At 33.3% G+C, this 17,109-nt stretch overlaps 1 protein-coding gene across 6 annotated transcripts in view; it reads right to left on the bottom strand.

The window, feature by feature from the left end:
- Nucleotides 1-987: 987 nt before the first annotated feature.
- The window catches only part of LOC126775962 (serine/threonine-protein phosphatase 2A 56 kDa regulatory subunit gamma isoform-like), a 56,801-nt gene continuing 40,679 nt past the window's right edge, over nt 988-17,109 (bottom strand). For 4 of the 6 annotated variants that reach the window (XM_050498195.1, XM_050498194.1, XM_050498192.1 and 1 more), the window contains 9 exons: nt 15,693-15,892; nt 14,367-14,570; nt 9,957-10,087; nt 6,959-7,076; nt 6,538-6,650; nt 5,448-5,610; nt 4,927-5,156; nt 4,543-4,694; nt 988-4,459 (listed from right to left, as the gene is read on the bottom strand). In XM_050498195.1, coding sequence (XP_050354152.1) covers nt 4,218-4,459; nt 4,543-4,694; nt 4,927-5,156; nt 5,448-5,610; nt 6,538-6,650; nt 6,959-7,076; nt 9,957-10,087; nt 14,367-14,570; nt 15,693-15,892 — 1,553 coding nt within the window. In that variant the 3' untranslated portion in view covers nt 988-4,217. The remainder of the gene's footprint in view (nt 4,460-4,542; nt 4,695-4,926; nt 5,157-5,447; nt 5,611-6,537; nt 6,651-6,958; nt 7,077-9,956; nt 10,088-14,366; nt 14,571-15,692; nt 15,893-17,109) is intronic. The other 2 variants (XM_050498196.1, XM_050498193.1) reach the window with 1 other exon arrangement.

The following is a 17,109-nucleotide window of genomic DNA, read 5'->3' as shown; positions in this document are numbered from 1 at the left end:
TACACGGCGATCTTCTACGCTGGCTGTCTTCTTATCTTCGCAACCGTTGTTAAGCTGTGACGATAAAAGGTTTTTGTTCGTCGTTTGTTCCCCAGGGTTCTTATCTCGGCCCACGGCTGTTTAATCTGTTCATTAATGATATAATAAAACATTCTTCTTTGCTTTAATATGCAGACGACATGAAAATTTTTAGAACAGTCACGTGTCCACTTGACTGTTTATTATTACAGGAAAAAAAATCCACTGAAATTTATAAGATGCCTTAATTTTAAATGTCGTGCTACAAATGAAATTATTCCAATTGCCCCACTAGATGACCGTCGAACGCTGAGAGATCAATTACTCTTGTTTAAATTAATTAGAGTTTATAAAGATTTACCATACATTCTTAATTGCTTAAGTTTCAGGTGTCCTAATGTACGTACACGGCAAAACTCCTTGTTTAGTTTGCCCTTTTTAAAAATTAATTATACGCGAAACTCCTTCATACATAGAGTTTGTAAGGAATATAATACTATATTTTCCAGAATCGACTTATTTACGTAATCAATTGCAAACTTTAGGAAGTCTTTGTCAGAGCTATTAAATCCTGATTCTTTAATTTAAATTTCCACTTCTCATATGTTTTTTGTTTTATTATTATTACTTTGTTCTGCTCTAATTATGTTAGTTATAAGTGGAAACTTGACTGGTATGTGTGCTAACATTAATATCATAATTTTAAGAATGAATGAACTGTTTGTTTCCCGAATAAAAAAAAAAAATCAGCTTCATTTGTATTTATACATTACGGCGAATGACTTCGCCGCAATCAATCGTCGATAGTATCGAAGTTACGAACTGTCGATTTCGACTCATTTATAGAGGCGTAGTCTGACTGTTTAATCTTGAGAACGATATATCATTATGCTGTGACGATACTAGGATCACTTTTAATAATTTGAACGTAAACAACAAACGAGTGCGAAGGGAAATAAAACAGCGAAGTATATGCACAACTTTGTATTATAACGATAATCATAAGCACCTTACAATATGTCATCTGTTACAATATTTTATTTCAACAGTTACATTATCGTTATAAATATTTATACAAAATTTATCATTTTATTTGAACAGCTTTGCAAATTATCGCTAAAGTGGTCAGTCCAGTCACTCGCCACACGCAGAGATCTACACCTACTCGCTACACACCGAGTGACCGTGTCAATCGCTTAAAACGAATAATTTCTTATAAAATTGCACATTTTCGCTTACCGGAAGCAAAATATACCGTTTCATATACACTGGCTTAGTCATAACTTACATATAAATTTTATATAGACGCTACTCGATGGCTCCAGTCACTCGATGTTTCATTAATAATACCGTAACAATAGATAAACGTCCGCGTAGCCAGGCGGGCCGGCCTGGGCCCGGCGCCCAGGCAGACACACGAGAACAATACCGAAGTCTTACTATTTGTTATATAACTTTCATAGACGTAAACATTAATATTAAATATTGTTAACAGTTATTAATGATTTTTATTAACTAACTTTCTCATTAACAATGGATGTGAACGATCTGCTTTCCCCGGCGGCTCCCTGGGCGTGCACTGGCTGCGCCGACGTCGACGAAGGTGTTCGCAAGAGCTTGCTGAGGTGACTATAGTAGTTATTGCATTTACAAAATTCTTAATTTCCATTAAGGTGTAAGATAGTTATAACTGTTACAGTTATTCTTCAAAATTCAGTCAATTTATTCATTTAACGTTAAAAAAATCCTGACACCGTATAAAACGACTGATGCGATACAAAACAATAATAATAATAAAAATAAATTTGATTTCTAATAAATACAGAATAAAGGTGTTCTCAACCACAAACACACGCATTCTTATCCCTTACTATTACGCATTCATATAATTACAATTTTACACATAAAACATTTACGTTCTGACAGTGCTTAGAATTTTATCTGACAGAAATGGCTTCAACATAATCACTTTGGCACACTGCATTTAACAAAAAAAAATTAAAATTAAAAAATATAAAAATGCAGAAGACGTGCCATACCAATTAATATTATTTAAATAGGCTGTGTGGAAATTTATAAATTAACTATGGCTAACTAAGCGCCTATACCTTTTTATCTAGTGTAATCTATTTAGTCTGTCCCTGGCGTCACCACGTGATTTAGTAACCGAAATATTATATGTTACTTTGTAAATTATTTTCTGCGTATAAAATAATAGCTTCCACAAAAGGCACCATCAGTATTTTTATGGTGATTCAATGAAATTTTTTTAGACGCCTATATTAAAGCATTAATTTATAATCTGTTACTAGATCATTTACAATATAATTTTATCATTAATTAGTGATCTCCATGACAATTAAAATTTTAAATTTAGAATTTTTATGTTCTTTTGTTTTACGTTTAAATAATTAAACGATATAATATTTATATTTCATTAAATTAAGATAATTTGTCGAACCTTTTTCTTTTATATATTTAAAAAACATTTTAATTGCATTATTTTGTAATGCGCATCATATATTAATAGAAAAAATACGAAGGCGCAACAATGTAATTTATAAAGTATAAGAAACGATAAAAAAAAATTAAACGAAAACTTTAGAGTTCAGGCAGATGAAGGTAATTAATAATTATTATATGATAAAAAGAAAAATAATTATACAAGTGAATAGTATAAGTAAAAAGAAGAAATAAGAACATTATTCTTAATTTGTTAAGAAAAAATATAACCTGGAATGATTTTTGCAGTTGAAAATTTTTTTTAAGATGCTAGTTAGGTACTGGCATAGAATTCATAAAATTTTCTATGTTTTAATATTTAGAAAGCATTTATTTGAAAAAATTTAGAAGCTGTCTTTTTATAAGGTTCCTAATTTCCTGTTTCATACAAAAACGTCCCATTTAGAAGACTTGTGATAATTTAACATTCTATCTATGTTAAGGAGATAAGGGACAGACAATGAACGATATAATAGTGAATACCGTCATATAGAAAGTGTCCTTGGACGTTTCGAATCGAATCAAATAAATTATTAACAAAAAAAAAAAAAAAACGTTTTAAATTCTATTTTGTATTACAAGACGCTTTCTGTGTGACGGTTAAGTCATTTTTAAAACTAACTATAATATATGAACAATGCATCACATCACTTCACTGTAGCGTCCTTTTGTCATCGCTATTGACTTGCTTCTAACGAAGAATTCTATCAAAAATGGCGGTTTCAACTGTCACCCTGACATCAACAATTACTAAACACATAAAACACCGAAATGGTAATGCCAACATTATTATTTAGTTCATTATGTTTAAAAATGTTCGTGTATATTGCTAATAATAATTAATATATAATCTGTGTTTGTTTTACATAAACTATTTTATATAACTATTGTTGAGAATTTTAGTAAATACTTTTTGATGTGTACTTTATGTTAAGTCTAAAGCGGTGCGATGACTACTATGTTAAGATATATTAAATGGAATTCCTATTAGATTGCATTCGTTAACTGACCGAATGACTACATAACAACCTTGTGTTGAGTGACTGGAATTAAAAAAATAAATACATTAATGACTTTACGATTAAAAAAATAATTACATTTATCGATTTACTTCGAGGCTGTTTATTTGGTGCCATTTTCCAAATTGTTCTTGATATTTTATTAGTAAATGAATTAATAATAAAAATATTGAAATTGCCAGAAATTTCGTTTGAATGCAATCTAATAAGATATAAAATTTATATGTTATGTATACAACTTAATACAATTGTTATTAATATATTTATTTTTTGTTTATACTCATTTATTGTTGGAAACTCAATCAAAGTGTAGCACCTAACTGTCTCAACACCTTACTATCTGTAAATATGAACCAGCCGCCGAAGGGATTTAGATGTACAAGGAAGAATTTTGGGTATATTTAACAATCGTATCAAAATCTAATAGCACTTTAGTTTTCCAACAATATATAAGTCAACGCTCTTGTAAATGATGAGCGAAATATTCAACAGTCAACTCCGGGTAAAGTATCACAATTTGGCAACAATTTCCATGAAATATAAGTCACATATTCACGTCACCTCGACTCGATACTCCCAGCGACGTTGATAGGTGACGTCACGAAGTTCACACGTCTATGTGTTCAGTTTGGAAATTTTTAGCACTAATCGGCTCTGGGCGGTTTTCACATATTTGAACTATATTACCTTTCGACGCAGTCGATAATGAACGGCGACGTCAATGTCTCCATGTGAAATTAGCTCGTACTGGGACACAATAGGGGCGGACATGGCTAACACTGGTCGGCGTCCGGCGGCGTCGCGAGGTAGGCGTCGGCCCGCTTGTGCTCGATCAGCGCCTTCACCGTCGACGTGTCCGCGGGGAGCTCGGACTTCTTCCTGAGGAGAGGCTTGCTGGCGTTGTAGTTCTGTTTTCGGGCCTGGAATAAGATTCAGATACAGGAAGCTCTGTCAATTGATTTGCCAGCCAGAGAGTAAAATATATCTCAAGTATATCGCGTACGCACGTCGAGCGCGTCGGGCTCGAGGGCGGGCGGCGGGTGCGCGGGCGGCGCGGGCGGCGCGCGGGGCGGGGCGCGCGCGGCGGGGTTGGCGGCGGCGCGCGCCTCCAGCTTGTGCCACAGCTCCTCGCGCTGCTGCAGCCGCTCGCGCTCCCTGGGGGGTCGCGTTGAGGTATTACAATTTAGAAAATGTTAGGCCACACTGTGTTTTTATTACAAACATATTGATATATCTAAGTTGATATTTGAAAGTAAATTTAACACGAGACGTTCATAATAATTGAAAATGGAGTTCATTTAAATTCATCGAATAAAATACTTTTATTTTTATTTCTGGTATTGTAATCGTGTCCGTAGATAATAAAGGGATGACCGGAGCGACTCACTTCTGTTTCTCCTGCTTGTACTGCTGAGTGCATTCATCGAACAGTTTCTGGTTCATTTCCATGAACAGTTTCAGTGCGTTGTACACCAAGCCGTGTATGGTCTTGTTCCAGTGACTCTTCGTGTTCCGGTAGAGGGAGGGGAACATGATCGGCAGGATGTGCGTCGCGTTGTCCGATATCAGCGACATTATGTACTCGTTGTTCCAGTAGTACAGGGCGCGTTCTGCGACCTACGGAGGTTTAGAGAATTGTAAAATACCTTTACTACTAATTGTAAATATTTGTAGTTTAATTTTTAATCAACAACCAAAAATGGTTGTTTAGTATTGACTTAATACTTATATAAAAATACAGTCATAATGTAAGATTATAAATAAATTAGTATAATACAGATGAGAATGAAAAATGTATGTTTGGTGGTGTTGGATTGGTATGTCTGTGGAAGTGTGATGTGTGTGTTTTGTTAATTATTATTAAATATTATAATTTCACTTAAGTTAATTATGTAGTGAAGCAAAAACCTGAAAGTGTGGACTGGAAACACATTTCGCGAGCTGCCTGAACAGCGGGTCCATGATCTTCTGAAACTCCGCCGGCTCTATCACGTCTAGAATCTCTTCCATTTCGTTGAGAAACATCACCTCCTTGGGCGAGTGTGTCTTCGGCCAATATTTTAATAAAGCTCTGAAAATTAAGTAGAAAACTTTAGTTGGGATTTTCGATGTTTGACGATATACAAGTTGTTATATTTAATTTTTGTGGAGAACTAAGCAGCTATAGTAGAATAAGATGAATAAAAGTCTCTTGCAACGATTGAAAACAAAACTATTCCCATAATTTGAGACGACAGACGAGCTGGTTGGCGTAGTTGGTAGATACTTGCCTTTTACGCCGAAGGTTGTGGGTTCGATTCCCACCCAGGACAGACATTTGTGTGCATGAACATGTATGTTTGTCCTGAGTCTGGGTGTAATTATCTATATAAGTATGTATTTACAAAAGAAAAGTAGTATATGTAGTATATCAGTTGTCTGGTTTCCATAGCACAAGCTTTGTACAAGCTTAATTTGGGATCAGATGGCCGTGTGTGAAAAATGTCCCAGGATATTATTATTATTATTTAGTTGCAAAACAATTACTACTGGCAAACTATTGTCCCATCGGACTACAATATTGAAAGAATAGTTCGGTGTTTGCGTACACAATTGTGCTCTTTAATATCTCCAGAGCAGTTGCCTAATCCCTTGTAGATCTGCCACTGTGGCTAATCAGGAGTACATTTACTATAGTCTTTTTACTTGGCTTATAAATGTCCCACTGCTGGACAAAAGCCTCCTCTCCGTTTGATATTAAGATTTGTGGCTTATTCCACCACGCTGCCCCAATGCGAGTTCGATGCACATTTGGCAGAATATCATACGACATATGCGGGTTTCCTCTCCATATAAAGTTATTTTTATACATATATATCTCAGCTATGTTTGTTGCTTTTCTTTTATATTCTATTTCATTTTTACATAAAAATGAAAAGTATTTTTTTTTCGTTTGTCTTATGATTTATAAGTTAAATCGATGTATAAAGTGAGTCAGCTATATAAGGATATATCTTACCTAACGACCGGTTGCGTTAACGACGGATCCTTCTCCAGGAACTGTACGACGCAGTAGGCCAGCTGCGGATGGTATACCGATAGTGATTTCACTTTGTGCAGTGGCAACAGCACCTGGCAACGCATTTCGAAAATGTTAAGTTAAAAACATTTTCATAGATAATACACAATAACATTGTTGAATAAGAAATTCATATTTCATTCCAATCTCTTAATTTTTGTAAGAGATTCTCTTACTTAATTAACAGTATTGATTAACTTGACTAGTTTACATTTGTTCTGCACAATAAAGAAAATAAAATCATATTTAAAGCAACTCAAGTTTGTTTGAAATAAATTATGATAAAAATATATTTTATTTTTTATTGATTCAATAGACCTTTAAGTCTATTAATACGTTAATAATACAATAAAATATTTACCCTCAGTAGGAACAGTTTGTGTTCTTCCTTAAGCGGCAACGCGAAACCGTTGATGATGGAGCCGAGTATCTCTAGTAATTCTGCGATGCCGTTATGATGCTCAGTTTCGTATATAAACCTAACAAAAGACAAAAGGATCAAATAAAACAAATCGAATACAAGTCTGACTGACGGTGGAAAAATGCCAATCATCGTTCTGCGAATCAATAATAGCGTAATTTTAAATACCCTGACCTGAGAAGAACCGGCGAAAGAAACTCAGCTGGTTTTTTAATAAGTGATATACAACTATTAGATATTCTATAGTCAAAAAGCAATACTATGTACTGTTTGAAGGGTCAGTGAGCTAGAAGCATAACAAGCAAGGCGACGATGCCAGGAATCGTTAAAGCGCCAATGTCTATGGTTGGTGGGGACCACTTACCATCAGGTAGATTAATTGCCAGTCTACATAAATACATAACATAAAGTCATATTACATATTTTACTTTACACTATTTATATTTCGAAGTATAATAAATCTTCACACACGGGCCAAAAGTATTCTACTGTAATACAAATAATAACAAAACACTCAGTTTAACTGTTACATACGTAAAGTCATATGATAATTATTTATTATATCATAAACTATTTAATAACGTTACTTTATAAACAATGCTGTATTCTTCTTTCGAATGACAAATCAATGATGATAGAAAGAGCGAAATCAATGTTTAACTGGACAGCCACTAAGCAACGTTTATAAGTAAGGCCGCGCTAGAGATTTTGGACATTATATATTGTCATTGAATAGACGTTAGAAGATTAAATATTAAAGAAAACACGGATAGTTTTTATTTTTTAATTAAAATAAAAGCTTTTAAAATACACACATCTACGAAATCCGTTTGCATATTTTAAAATGACCACCGCGGTCACGAAATACGGCCATTACGATCATAATAGCAGCGATTGGTAAATAACAGTTAACGATGTGTATCATTTTATAAATTATATGACATTATACGTTTAAAAAATAAAGGTCATTTGGATCATTTGCTACACACATCATGGATTATTCTAGAGCGAGTAGTGTCTCAATGTTCCAGGTTCGAATCGCGGATTAAAGTTATTGTCCCGATTAAAGTTCTCAATAGGAAATGGCTGCGGCTGATCTCACTTCATCTTTGCGGACCACAATCTAAGAGTATGGAAATAGGTAAACACAAGAGTACCCCTGTGTTTGCGCATACACTTTTTCATTATAATATATTGTGTACCTACCGTCGGAATATTAATTACACAATGGCAATATAACCTGTATTACATAAGACCTTAAACGAGATGTGGGCCAATTGTATGAATATTTGTCGAACGAACCGAGCAAAATGGCGCATCGTGTCAGACACGCCTTACCCATTTTCATTTATACATACAATTAATATTAATTGTGGACTTTTTAAGTCGTTCTTTTCACTATTGTTTATAAAAATATTCTGAACTATTACTACGGTAGCAGTAACAGCCTGTGAATGTCCCTCTGCTGGGCTATGGCCTCCTCTCCCTTTTTTAGGAGAACGTTTTGGAGATTATTCCACCACGCTGCTCCAATGCGGGTTGGTGGAATACGCATGTGACATAATTTCAGTGAAATTAGACAGGTTTCCTCACGATGTTTTCCTTCACCGTCAAACACGAGATGAATTATAATCACAAATTAAGCACATTTACTGGTTATTACCCGGGTTTGAACCCAATCTCGGCTTTTACTACGGTACCTTTTTAAATAAGGCAGATGCAATGCAGCATTACCTCAGAATATAATTACATTAAACGGGTCGACTGGATTTAAAGTGCAGACACACCCGCGAAATGTTCCCAAAATGCTTTTATAGTGCGTATTAACATTACGAACGAAGGTCTTCTTCAAATTCGAGGTTACTATGTGTTATATTTTAATGTGTTATATTTTAATGTGCACGTAGTTAGTCAACTAGATTCTTAAATATAATTGTACATATTCTTATAACACCAATTTTAATATTGCATTGTATTTGAAGATATTTTTTATTTGTGCTAAAACTATAAATAAATAAAATTCGAGAAAATTCCAGTTTTTTTTTATAGAATAGGAAGGCGGACGAGCATATGGGCCACCTGATGGTAATTGGTCACCAAACGCCCTTAGACATTGGCATTGTAAGAAATGTCAACCATCGCTTATACAGCCAATGCGCCACCAACCTTGGGAACTAAGATTTTATGTCCCTTGTGCCTGTAATTACACTGGCTCACTCACCCTTCAAACCGGAACACAACAGTAACAAGTACTGCTGTTTTGCGGTAGAATATCTGATGAGTGGGTGGTACCTACCCAGACGAGCTTGCACAAAGCTCTACCACCAGCACCATAGTTTTCGGTACGGCCACTTAGTATGCATTATAACTTTGTTACATTCGTATCTTCCAAACTTAGAGGTTTGTCTAAATAATATTAATTAACAGCTTTGTTTCATTCAGTGCTTAATTACTTAGTATCAATACCTTTATACTTTATTTTCCATCACAGTGTACAAATAAACAACATACGATTACGACATTACAACACAATTTGATTTTAAAAGATATTAACGATATCTTCTTACATAAGATTGGAATGATAAATTACCTAATTATCAAGTAAACATGCCAGAGAAGCGATAAAAGTATATACTGGTATTAATATTATTATTATTTAAAAAAATGCCTTTTTTTGAATAAATTCAAGCATTTGTTTCGTGTATATCAATGATCCAATATATTTCGAAGAATAGAAGCTACACTACCGATCCTGTTATTATAAATACTAATCGATTGATTAATAATATTATATAACAATATAATACATGAACTCGATGTGATAACACTAAAACAATTACGCAGTAGTGACTACAACGTAAGGAGCTAAGGTATATATATTTTATGCATTTCCTGAAGCAGGACATCGAATAGTCGAGTTCATACGTATTCCACTTACCTATAGAATACATTGTTGATTTGTTTCCGTATGTAAGCGCGTAGAACTAAGAACTTTCCGTATATCCTGTGCAGAGTTGTCTTGAGGAAGTCACGCTCTCGCGGGTCCTCTGTGTCGAACAGTTCTAGTAACTGAAAAAAATTATCTCAATTTTAATACCGAAAGATAAACTTATATATATATATATATATTATAAATAAAAGACAAATCACCAAACATTAACTGTTTAGTTGAAGAAAAATAGACCTTTGATATAAAAATGATGTTTACAAATATATAAATGCGTGAGTTTCCGACCACCACCATTGAATGTGCGTGTTCCCGATTTAGGTCTGTATTATTGATCTCGAGCGTATGTCACGTGGGGTCGTGATAACAGGCGATGGTCCGAATGTGAGGTTTGATTATATTTTGCGCATTTTAACAAAGTGTTTTAGTGAATACTGTATAGTACATTGCTATATTCTTCATTACGAAAAAAGTACATTGTCTTAAATGAGATATATTTATACATTACTTATAGTACATGCAGGTTTCCTCACGATGTTTTCCTTCACCGTAAAGCACGAGATGAATTATAATCACAAATTAAGCACATGAAAATTCAGTGGTGCTTGCCCGGGTTTGAACCCACGATCATCGGTTAAGATTCACGCGTTCTTACCACTGGGCCATCTCGGCTCACTGTCTAATTTCACTGAAATTCTGCCACATGTGTATTCCACCAACCTGCATTGGAGCAGCGTGGTGGAATAAGCTCCAAACCTTCTCCTCAAAAAGAGGAGAGGAGGCCTTTAGCCCAGCAGTGGGACATTCACAGGCTGTTACGGTACGGTATAGTACATGGAATAAACAAGTTTTTTTTTTAATGTCATGCTAATTATTATTTATGTTTGTTACCCAGCTTTACACCAGTCTGGTTAATGTAAGGTATATAAAGTCACCATGAAACTGAGTATTATTGTTCATATTATTAATAAATCAAATAGTATAAACGACATGTATTATTACTTCGAGGTATTTTTTAATTAGTATATTTTTATAAAGCATTATCTATATGGCCGCCTACTAAAGTGGGGTAAAGTAAAGTTAAGATAAAGCGACTTACTTAAATGTTTCTCTTTCAGTCATCGTTGATTTGACATAGGAAAGAAAGAGATAAAGCATCGCTCAACTAATTACCCGCTAAACAACTTCTATAAATGTACATAAAATACAGCTTGTATTAATAATATCAAATTAGTCACACATACATATTAGTTACTAAACCATAAACCATAAACTGAATAAATAAACATTTTTTGTATGTGTGTATATATATATGTATTTATATATATGTAAAATAGTACTAAAATAATTTCAATATTAATATTGAAATTTTCGACATGCAATATTTTAAATGTCACTCCAACAAAAATGAACTATTTCGGGAACACGCACGAAATATATTAGCAAAATATTTATTTTCAAAAAGCTGTTCATTCTATATTTTTATTGATTAAATATATATGTATTTATTTATATTAGCTATATATATGAAGTAGAACACACACGAACACGTACTTTATAAAACAACAATATTATGAAACGAAAATTCAATATAAAATATTGCAAATATTTTATGTAAATTAGATAATGAAAACAAATACAAATTAGTGAAAATAATGCCAACGAACAAACACAATACAAAAACTACGTACATGTGTGTAGGAGTGTGCTTAAAAACGTTGTCATTAACGATAAAAACGTTTAACTATTAAAGCCATTGTTAGCCAAGTCTGAAAAGCGCTTTATAATAAAACCTAACAGTTTTCATGTACATACAACTACAAACAATTTCAAATCATATATATGCAAAAATAACGCAATACTAGACCAATTTAGACAAAACCGTTTAATATAATATATAAGGCGTTTCGGAGAAGTTTTTAGTATATATTATAATTACAAACGTCAAGCGTGTTTTTTTTTGTAATTAAATTAGTAGACAGCCCTATAATTTTTACATTGGAAATTTTTCAAAATTAATGTAAAAATTGCAATAGTAAATTATACTATTTTCATAGTACATATATTATTATCCTCTAGACGTTTTGTTTATTATAGTTCTATAAATAAATATTCGACGTAGTGCAAGGGTTGCCAACATACATATACGAGTACGTTACAACATTACTTTACAATCGTAGCTGTTTTCTAATTAATGACGCACGAGCGTTTCAAACAGTTCAATGACTTGTAGGTTAATGTAAAGAAGAGCAAAATTATTTAAAGATTTCAAACCGAATATAAATATAGCTTTAAAGGACAAGCGGATTAATATTGAAAGTGTGTAAACATCTTGTTACATACAATACGATGTCATTGTAAATAACTGTTGGTTTCGCTTTCAGGGCTATACCAGTGAACCGATTTTAATGAAATTTGTTACGAAGAAAGTTTGAGCCCCTAGGAAGGACATAGTATAAACTTGTTAAAAATAAAACGAATGCGTGTCGCACAGAGCGTTGGTAAATCGGATGAATTCGTTTGTGATGAAACTTCGTATATTTATTGTTAATACTCCCCTGTAAGGTTCAGAACTATATCATATCATATATCATCAATGTACAATAAGTGGCGCTTATCGTTTTTAGAAAAGAAATTTAATTTTCTTTTGTGTGACTGTTTGATTTGTGACGTATGCCAGGTACTTGTTAAAGAAATATGAATATGTTTATTTTTTATTTAAGTATAATTTCAATGCAAGCGGCACGGTTTTAAGGAGTTACTAATATTCCTATTTACACTTTCAATTAAGCGCAAAGCTTGTTTTCGGAGTGGGGACGACCATAGCCGAAACCTGCGACTTTTACATAGCTAGGCGGCCCGGAAACCTTTGCGCTATTGGCTTATTAGATATGACAACTTCGTTTATTTATATTATTTAAAATTGCTAGGATAAAGTGAGATTTAGGTTTGTATTCATTAATTTGGTCTTTGATCATTCACGTCTTGTTTTTAACTTGGCTTACGTCATTGGAAATTATTTTTAATCTTACCTAACACGCCCCCCCACGAAGGCGCAGGCGGAAACGACGCCATAAACCTTCGCATAAGTACCGACAACACAATAACTAGACGAAATATCTCAATCGAACGAACGAATCGTGAACGCATACCATACGGAAAATAATAAGCTTTATTTATTACATACAACATATTATGATTATTTTAACTCGTTATTATATAAATATTAACGATTCCAATATGAACGGGTGACAAGGACGAAAGACGTTCCTTCATTAATGAATGACGCACGGCAGGCGTGTCACACGATTTTCCATTAGCTTATTAGGGACCGTCTGTTTGTCTGTACTTGTAACTAGATAAGGGTAGACAAGATTTTATCTATTACTATTTGGCTGTTTCACTTAGAAACGTGAAATTACGCCCTTATTTAATTGAATTATTGGAAGATTTTTTTGATTAGCTTTTATCCTTAGCCTTAATAATATAATTAAATGTATACAGTATATATGTTATGTATTGCGATATACCAAATTATGTATCAAACACAAAAACAGACTTTCTCATTTAAAAACTTAATAAGAAGAGAAATACATATTTAAAAGACTATTAAATATATGTTAAACTTTAAACGTTATTTAATTTTTCTGATCTGTAGAAAATTATAAAATATGTAAAAAAATAATCACGGATAACCTTGTAATAACTCGATCAAAAAATATTGACATTATAAAAAAAAATTAGTTACTAAACCGGAGACGAGAATAACGCGAAACACGGTAGCGATGTTCTCAAATAAATATACATATTTTATTACGGCCATTATGAACAACGTTGAGGCGGAGGCATACAAATGAAAAAGACATAAAGAGGCGAGTTTGCCTTCAATCATTCACTCCGCGGTCAAGGGCGGTCCGACGTGCTAACACATGTACAACACATCCTAGCTCGTTAAAGTACTTACGACTATACAAATATCGATTTTATTGACCATACGTGTGGCAAAACTTAGCATCGAAATATTTATATAAATATTCACTTGCAACTTTTCAGCGCAGCGTATTAAAATACAAGAGAAATTCAAGTGGAACGGAATTGTGGATTGAATGTGTAATTCAAATAGTGTGAGGAAAATATTTTTATAACTATTTCCAAAATTGACTATTTGCCGTTTCATTTTGTATGATCGCTTGATTTACACAAAATTATATACAATAAAATATTAGGCATAGCAAGTAGATCATAAATAATCGTATTAGTCACAAAAGGTTACAATGTTTTTGGCAAATATGATTTTATTGAATGTTAACAAAATTGGTCTGTCAACATATAGACATTTGTTATGAAAATGTTTACAAAAATAATTGACACACACACTGACAAATATTAAAATTGTATTACCTGTAAAACGAATTTCTGGTCGATGTACTTTTTGGCAATATTGGGCTGAAAGTCAGGTGATTCTAGAAGTCGAAGGAACAATTCGTAGACGAGCTGTAGGTGGGGCCATGCTGCTTCTAACGTTGGTTCATCCTCTTCTGGATCAAATTCCGCACCGTTCGGATTTGACGACGGCGGTAATGTTCGGAATAAATTTGTCGCAAACTGTGGAAGAACAGAAATTATCGGTAAATACGCAAAAAAATGTTATGCTAATTCCACGACGATCTACGATTATTCTACGTTATTCGTAGTGAAATACAAGGTTATTTCATAATAGCACTTTAACGTTAAATAAATGGAAATGTTTAAAATAATTTAAATGCAATGTATAACTAATTGCCCTTGGACTAAATACATTGCAAGTGATCAAGAAAAATATCGACATAGAAATAGGTAAGCCATAATGGTTCATATACATAATAATATAAATATAACTCAATCGACTTATTGATTTTTCTTCTTGTAAGACACGAGGCGTTTTTTTCGCTTTGTTGGTTATTTATAAGAAACATGACTATAAGAATAATTGTAATCACGCTAAAACTAATAATATGAAGTATATATTTTAATAAGAAAATTTTAGTAATTATACAGCGTAATAAACTGATGAGTTTATTAAGTCAATCCTTAAGTTTGAGAAAAGCTATAAAATAGAAAGAAACACTAGCGTTATAGTGCACTTCAAACTTAACAGTATAATTATTGCAGTAGTAATATAAATAAAAGCAACGTTATAGAATATTGAAATTGAAAAGTTCTTTCACAATACGGAGGAGTATAATTTTCTATACAGCAAAGGAAAGGATATCCTAGTCAGCAATGAGCACAAAGAATTTCATTCAGATTCAAAAGTTAAGCAGGTTGAATGAGTCGGCCTTTTATTTTTAGTCTCAATGTTAGGCAAACATTTTGCTTTAGCTGTTATGGAGATTTAGGTCACAGTCAATGTCATTTGAGAGTGCAAACCGTCAAAGTACTGTTCCAATAATCTTTTTTTTAATGCGTTTTATAAATTAGGTCAGAATGCAGCTGCTACGAAGAAAAATAATTAAAATTATATTAAAAGCAGGAGCACATTTATATCAACAGATAACACCTGAGACTTTATCGAGTAATAAGATATAATTGACCTATTTTGTGAGAATGTTTTTATCAAAAAATGATGTATCGTGGACAAAACACCATTAACTAATAAAAACAATTGATTTCATATGTCCTGAAACACTTTGGTTTCGTCATGTTTTCTTTTCACTTGTCAAGTGTAGCCACTTAATAAACCCTTACCATATTAACCGCCTCGGGGTAAATAGCTTCTGTGATGACGCCCCGCTGCGAGGTGACGTACTCGACCATCTCGAGCAGGGCGGCTCGTTTCACTTCCTTCCATTTTAAGTCCGACAGCGGTTCATCCGCAAAGTCGAATAGTAGGCAACATTGTCGCAGTTTCTGCACGAATAGCTGCTCCTGCTCAGGTGCCGGTGCATCTGTTAAAAGTATCATTTAGTCAGCAAAAGGGAGAGAAGAAAAAATAAATAGACTTTCATCAAAACGATGAAACAAAATGTATGAACGAGTTACAAAAGTCTTGTTAGGCAATACTTAAAATAACAAAATAAGTTTTTACTTGGCCGAGTTTAACGATAAGTTTTTTAATTTAAAAACTTTTTACTCCAGTAGTGTTTCAATGGAAATAACAAGATAAATTTGTACCCACGCTATTATTGTTTTTGTCAAGAATAAACCATAATTAAAAAATCTAAAATTACCAATGTTAGATGTAAGTGTTACTTGAATTGGAACATAATGGGATCATTACTACGATACTATCGTGTCCGGCTGTAGGTGTGCAATAGTTTCCCATTAAAGTGTATACCGTCGACTGACCCATCAACTGAGCTTGTCTAACGTAATTGAATTCCTGCATTGGTGTAATGGAAACAGTGTCAGTCATATAATCGTGTTCGTTTTATACAGAGCACTGTTTTGTCACGCCTTTGAAACTATTTCTTCACCTTGAAATATCATATCGAACATTACAGTTTACTGTTATCATATTTTTAGACTTACCAAATGAATAAAATAAACAATATCGTAATATGCCAAATCGGTAAATACATAACACATTTTAGCTGAATTTATCTAAACAAAAAAAAGAACGACTCGTGAAAGATATTTGTACCCAGATGCTATTTTGGAAAATAAACATTTATCTAAGCAATTTATTTTATATATGAAACTCTTCTGTTTTGCTAAATAATGGCGATAAGTAGGTACATACGATAATCCGGGTTCATAAGCGAATATGATCTAAACTTAAACATTTCACGCTAAATTGGGCTAATGATCTTAATTTAAGTGATTAAAATGTTGCAGGCGAACAAGTCAGATAAGAATGAAGTACAAATTTATATTCATGCGTCAAATCCGAAAGTCTTGTATTAAGGGATATAAACATATAAGAAGCGTAAGACGCAGAACGTCACATTCCGTTACCCATGCCTATAGTTATAATTTTATTGTAGCCGTCAACTGCCGGCCAACGATCGGTCGATATGTTTCTGCGGCGGTCTCGCCATTTGCTGAACTAAATTGCTTCAGCAAACGAAATATAATTTATTACAAGTATTCGCAGTTTGTTTTCTTCGCTACACAATTCACATTTGGTTATGGAACCTGCATGGTCGATAAAGTCATTGACACG

Source organism: Nymphalis io, chromosome 19, assembly GCF_905147045.1.
Source record: "Nymphalis io chromosome 19, ilAglIoxx1.1, whole genome shotgun sequence".
In the NCBI taxonomy this organism is placed as follows: domain Eukaryota; kingdom Metazoa; phylum Arthropoda; class Insecta; order Lepidoptera; family Nymphalidae; genus Nymphalis; species Nymphalis io.
The sequence above is the reverse complement of the archived record's forward strand: the minus strand, read 5'-3'. Positions and strand labels throughout refer to the sequence as shown.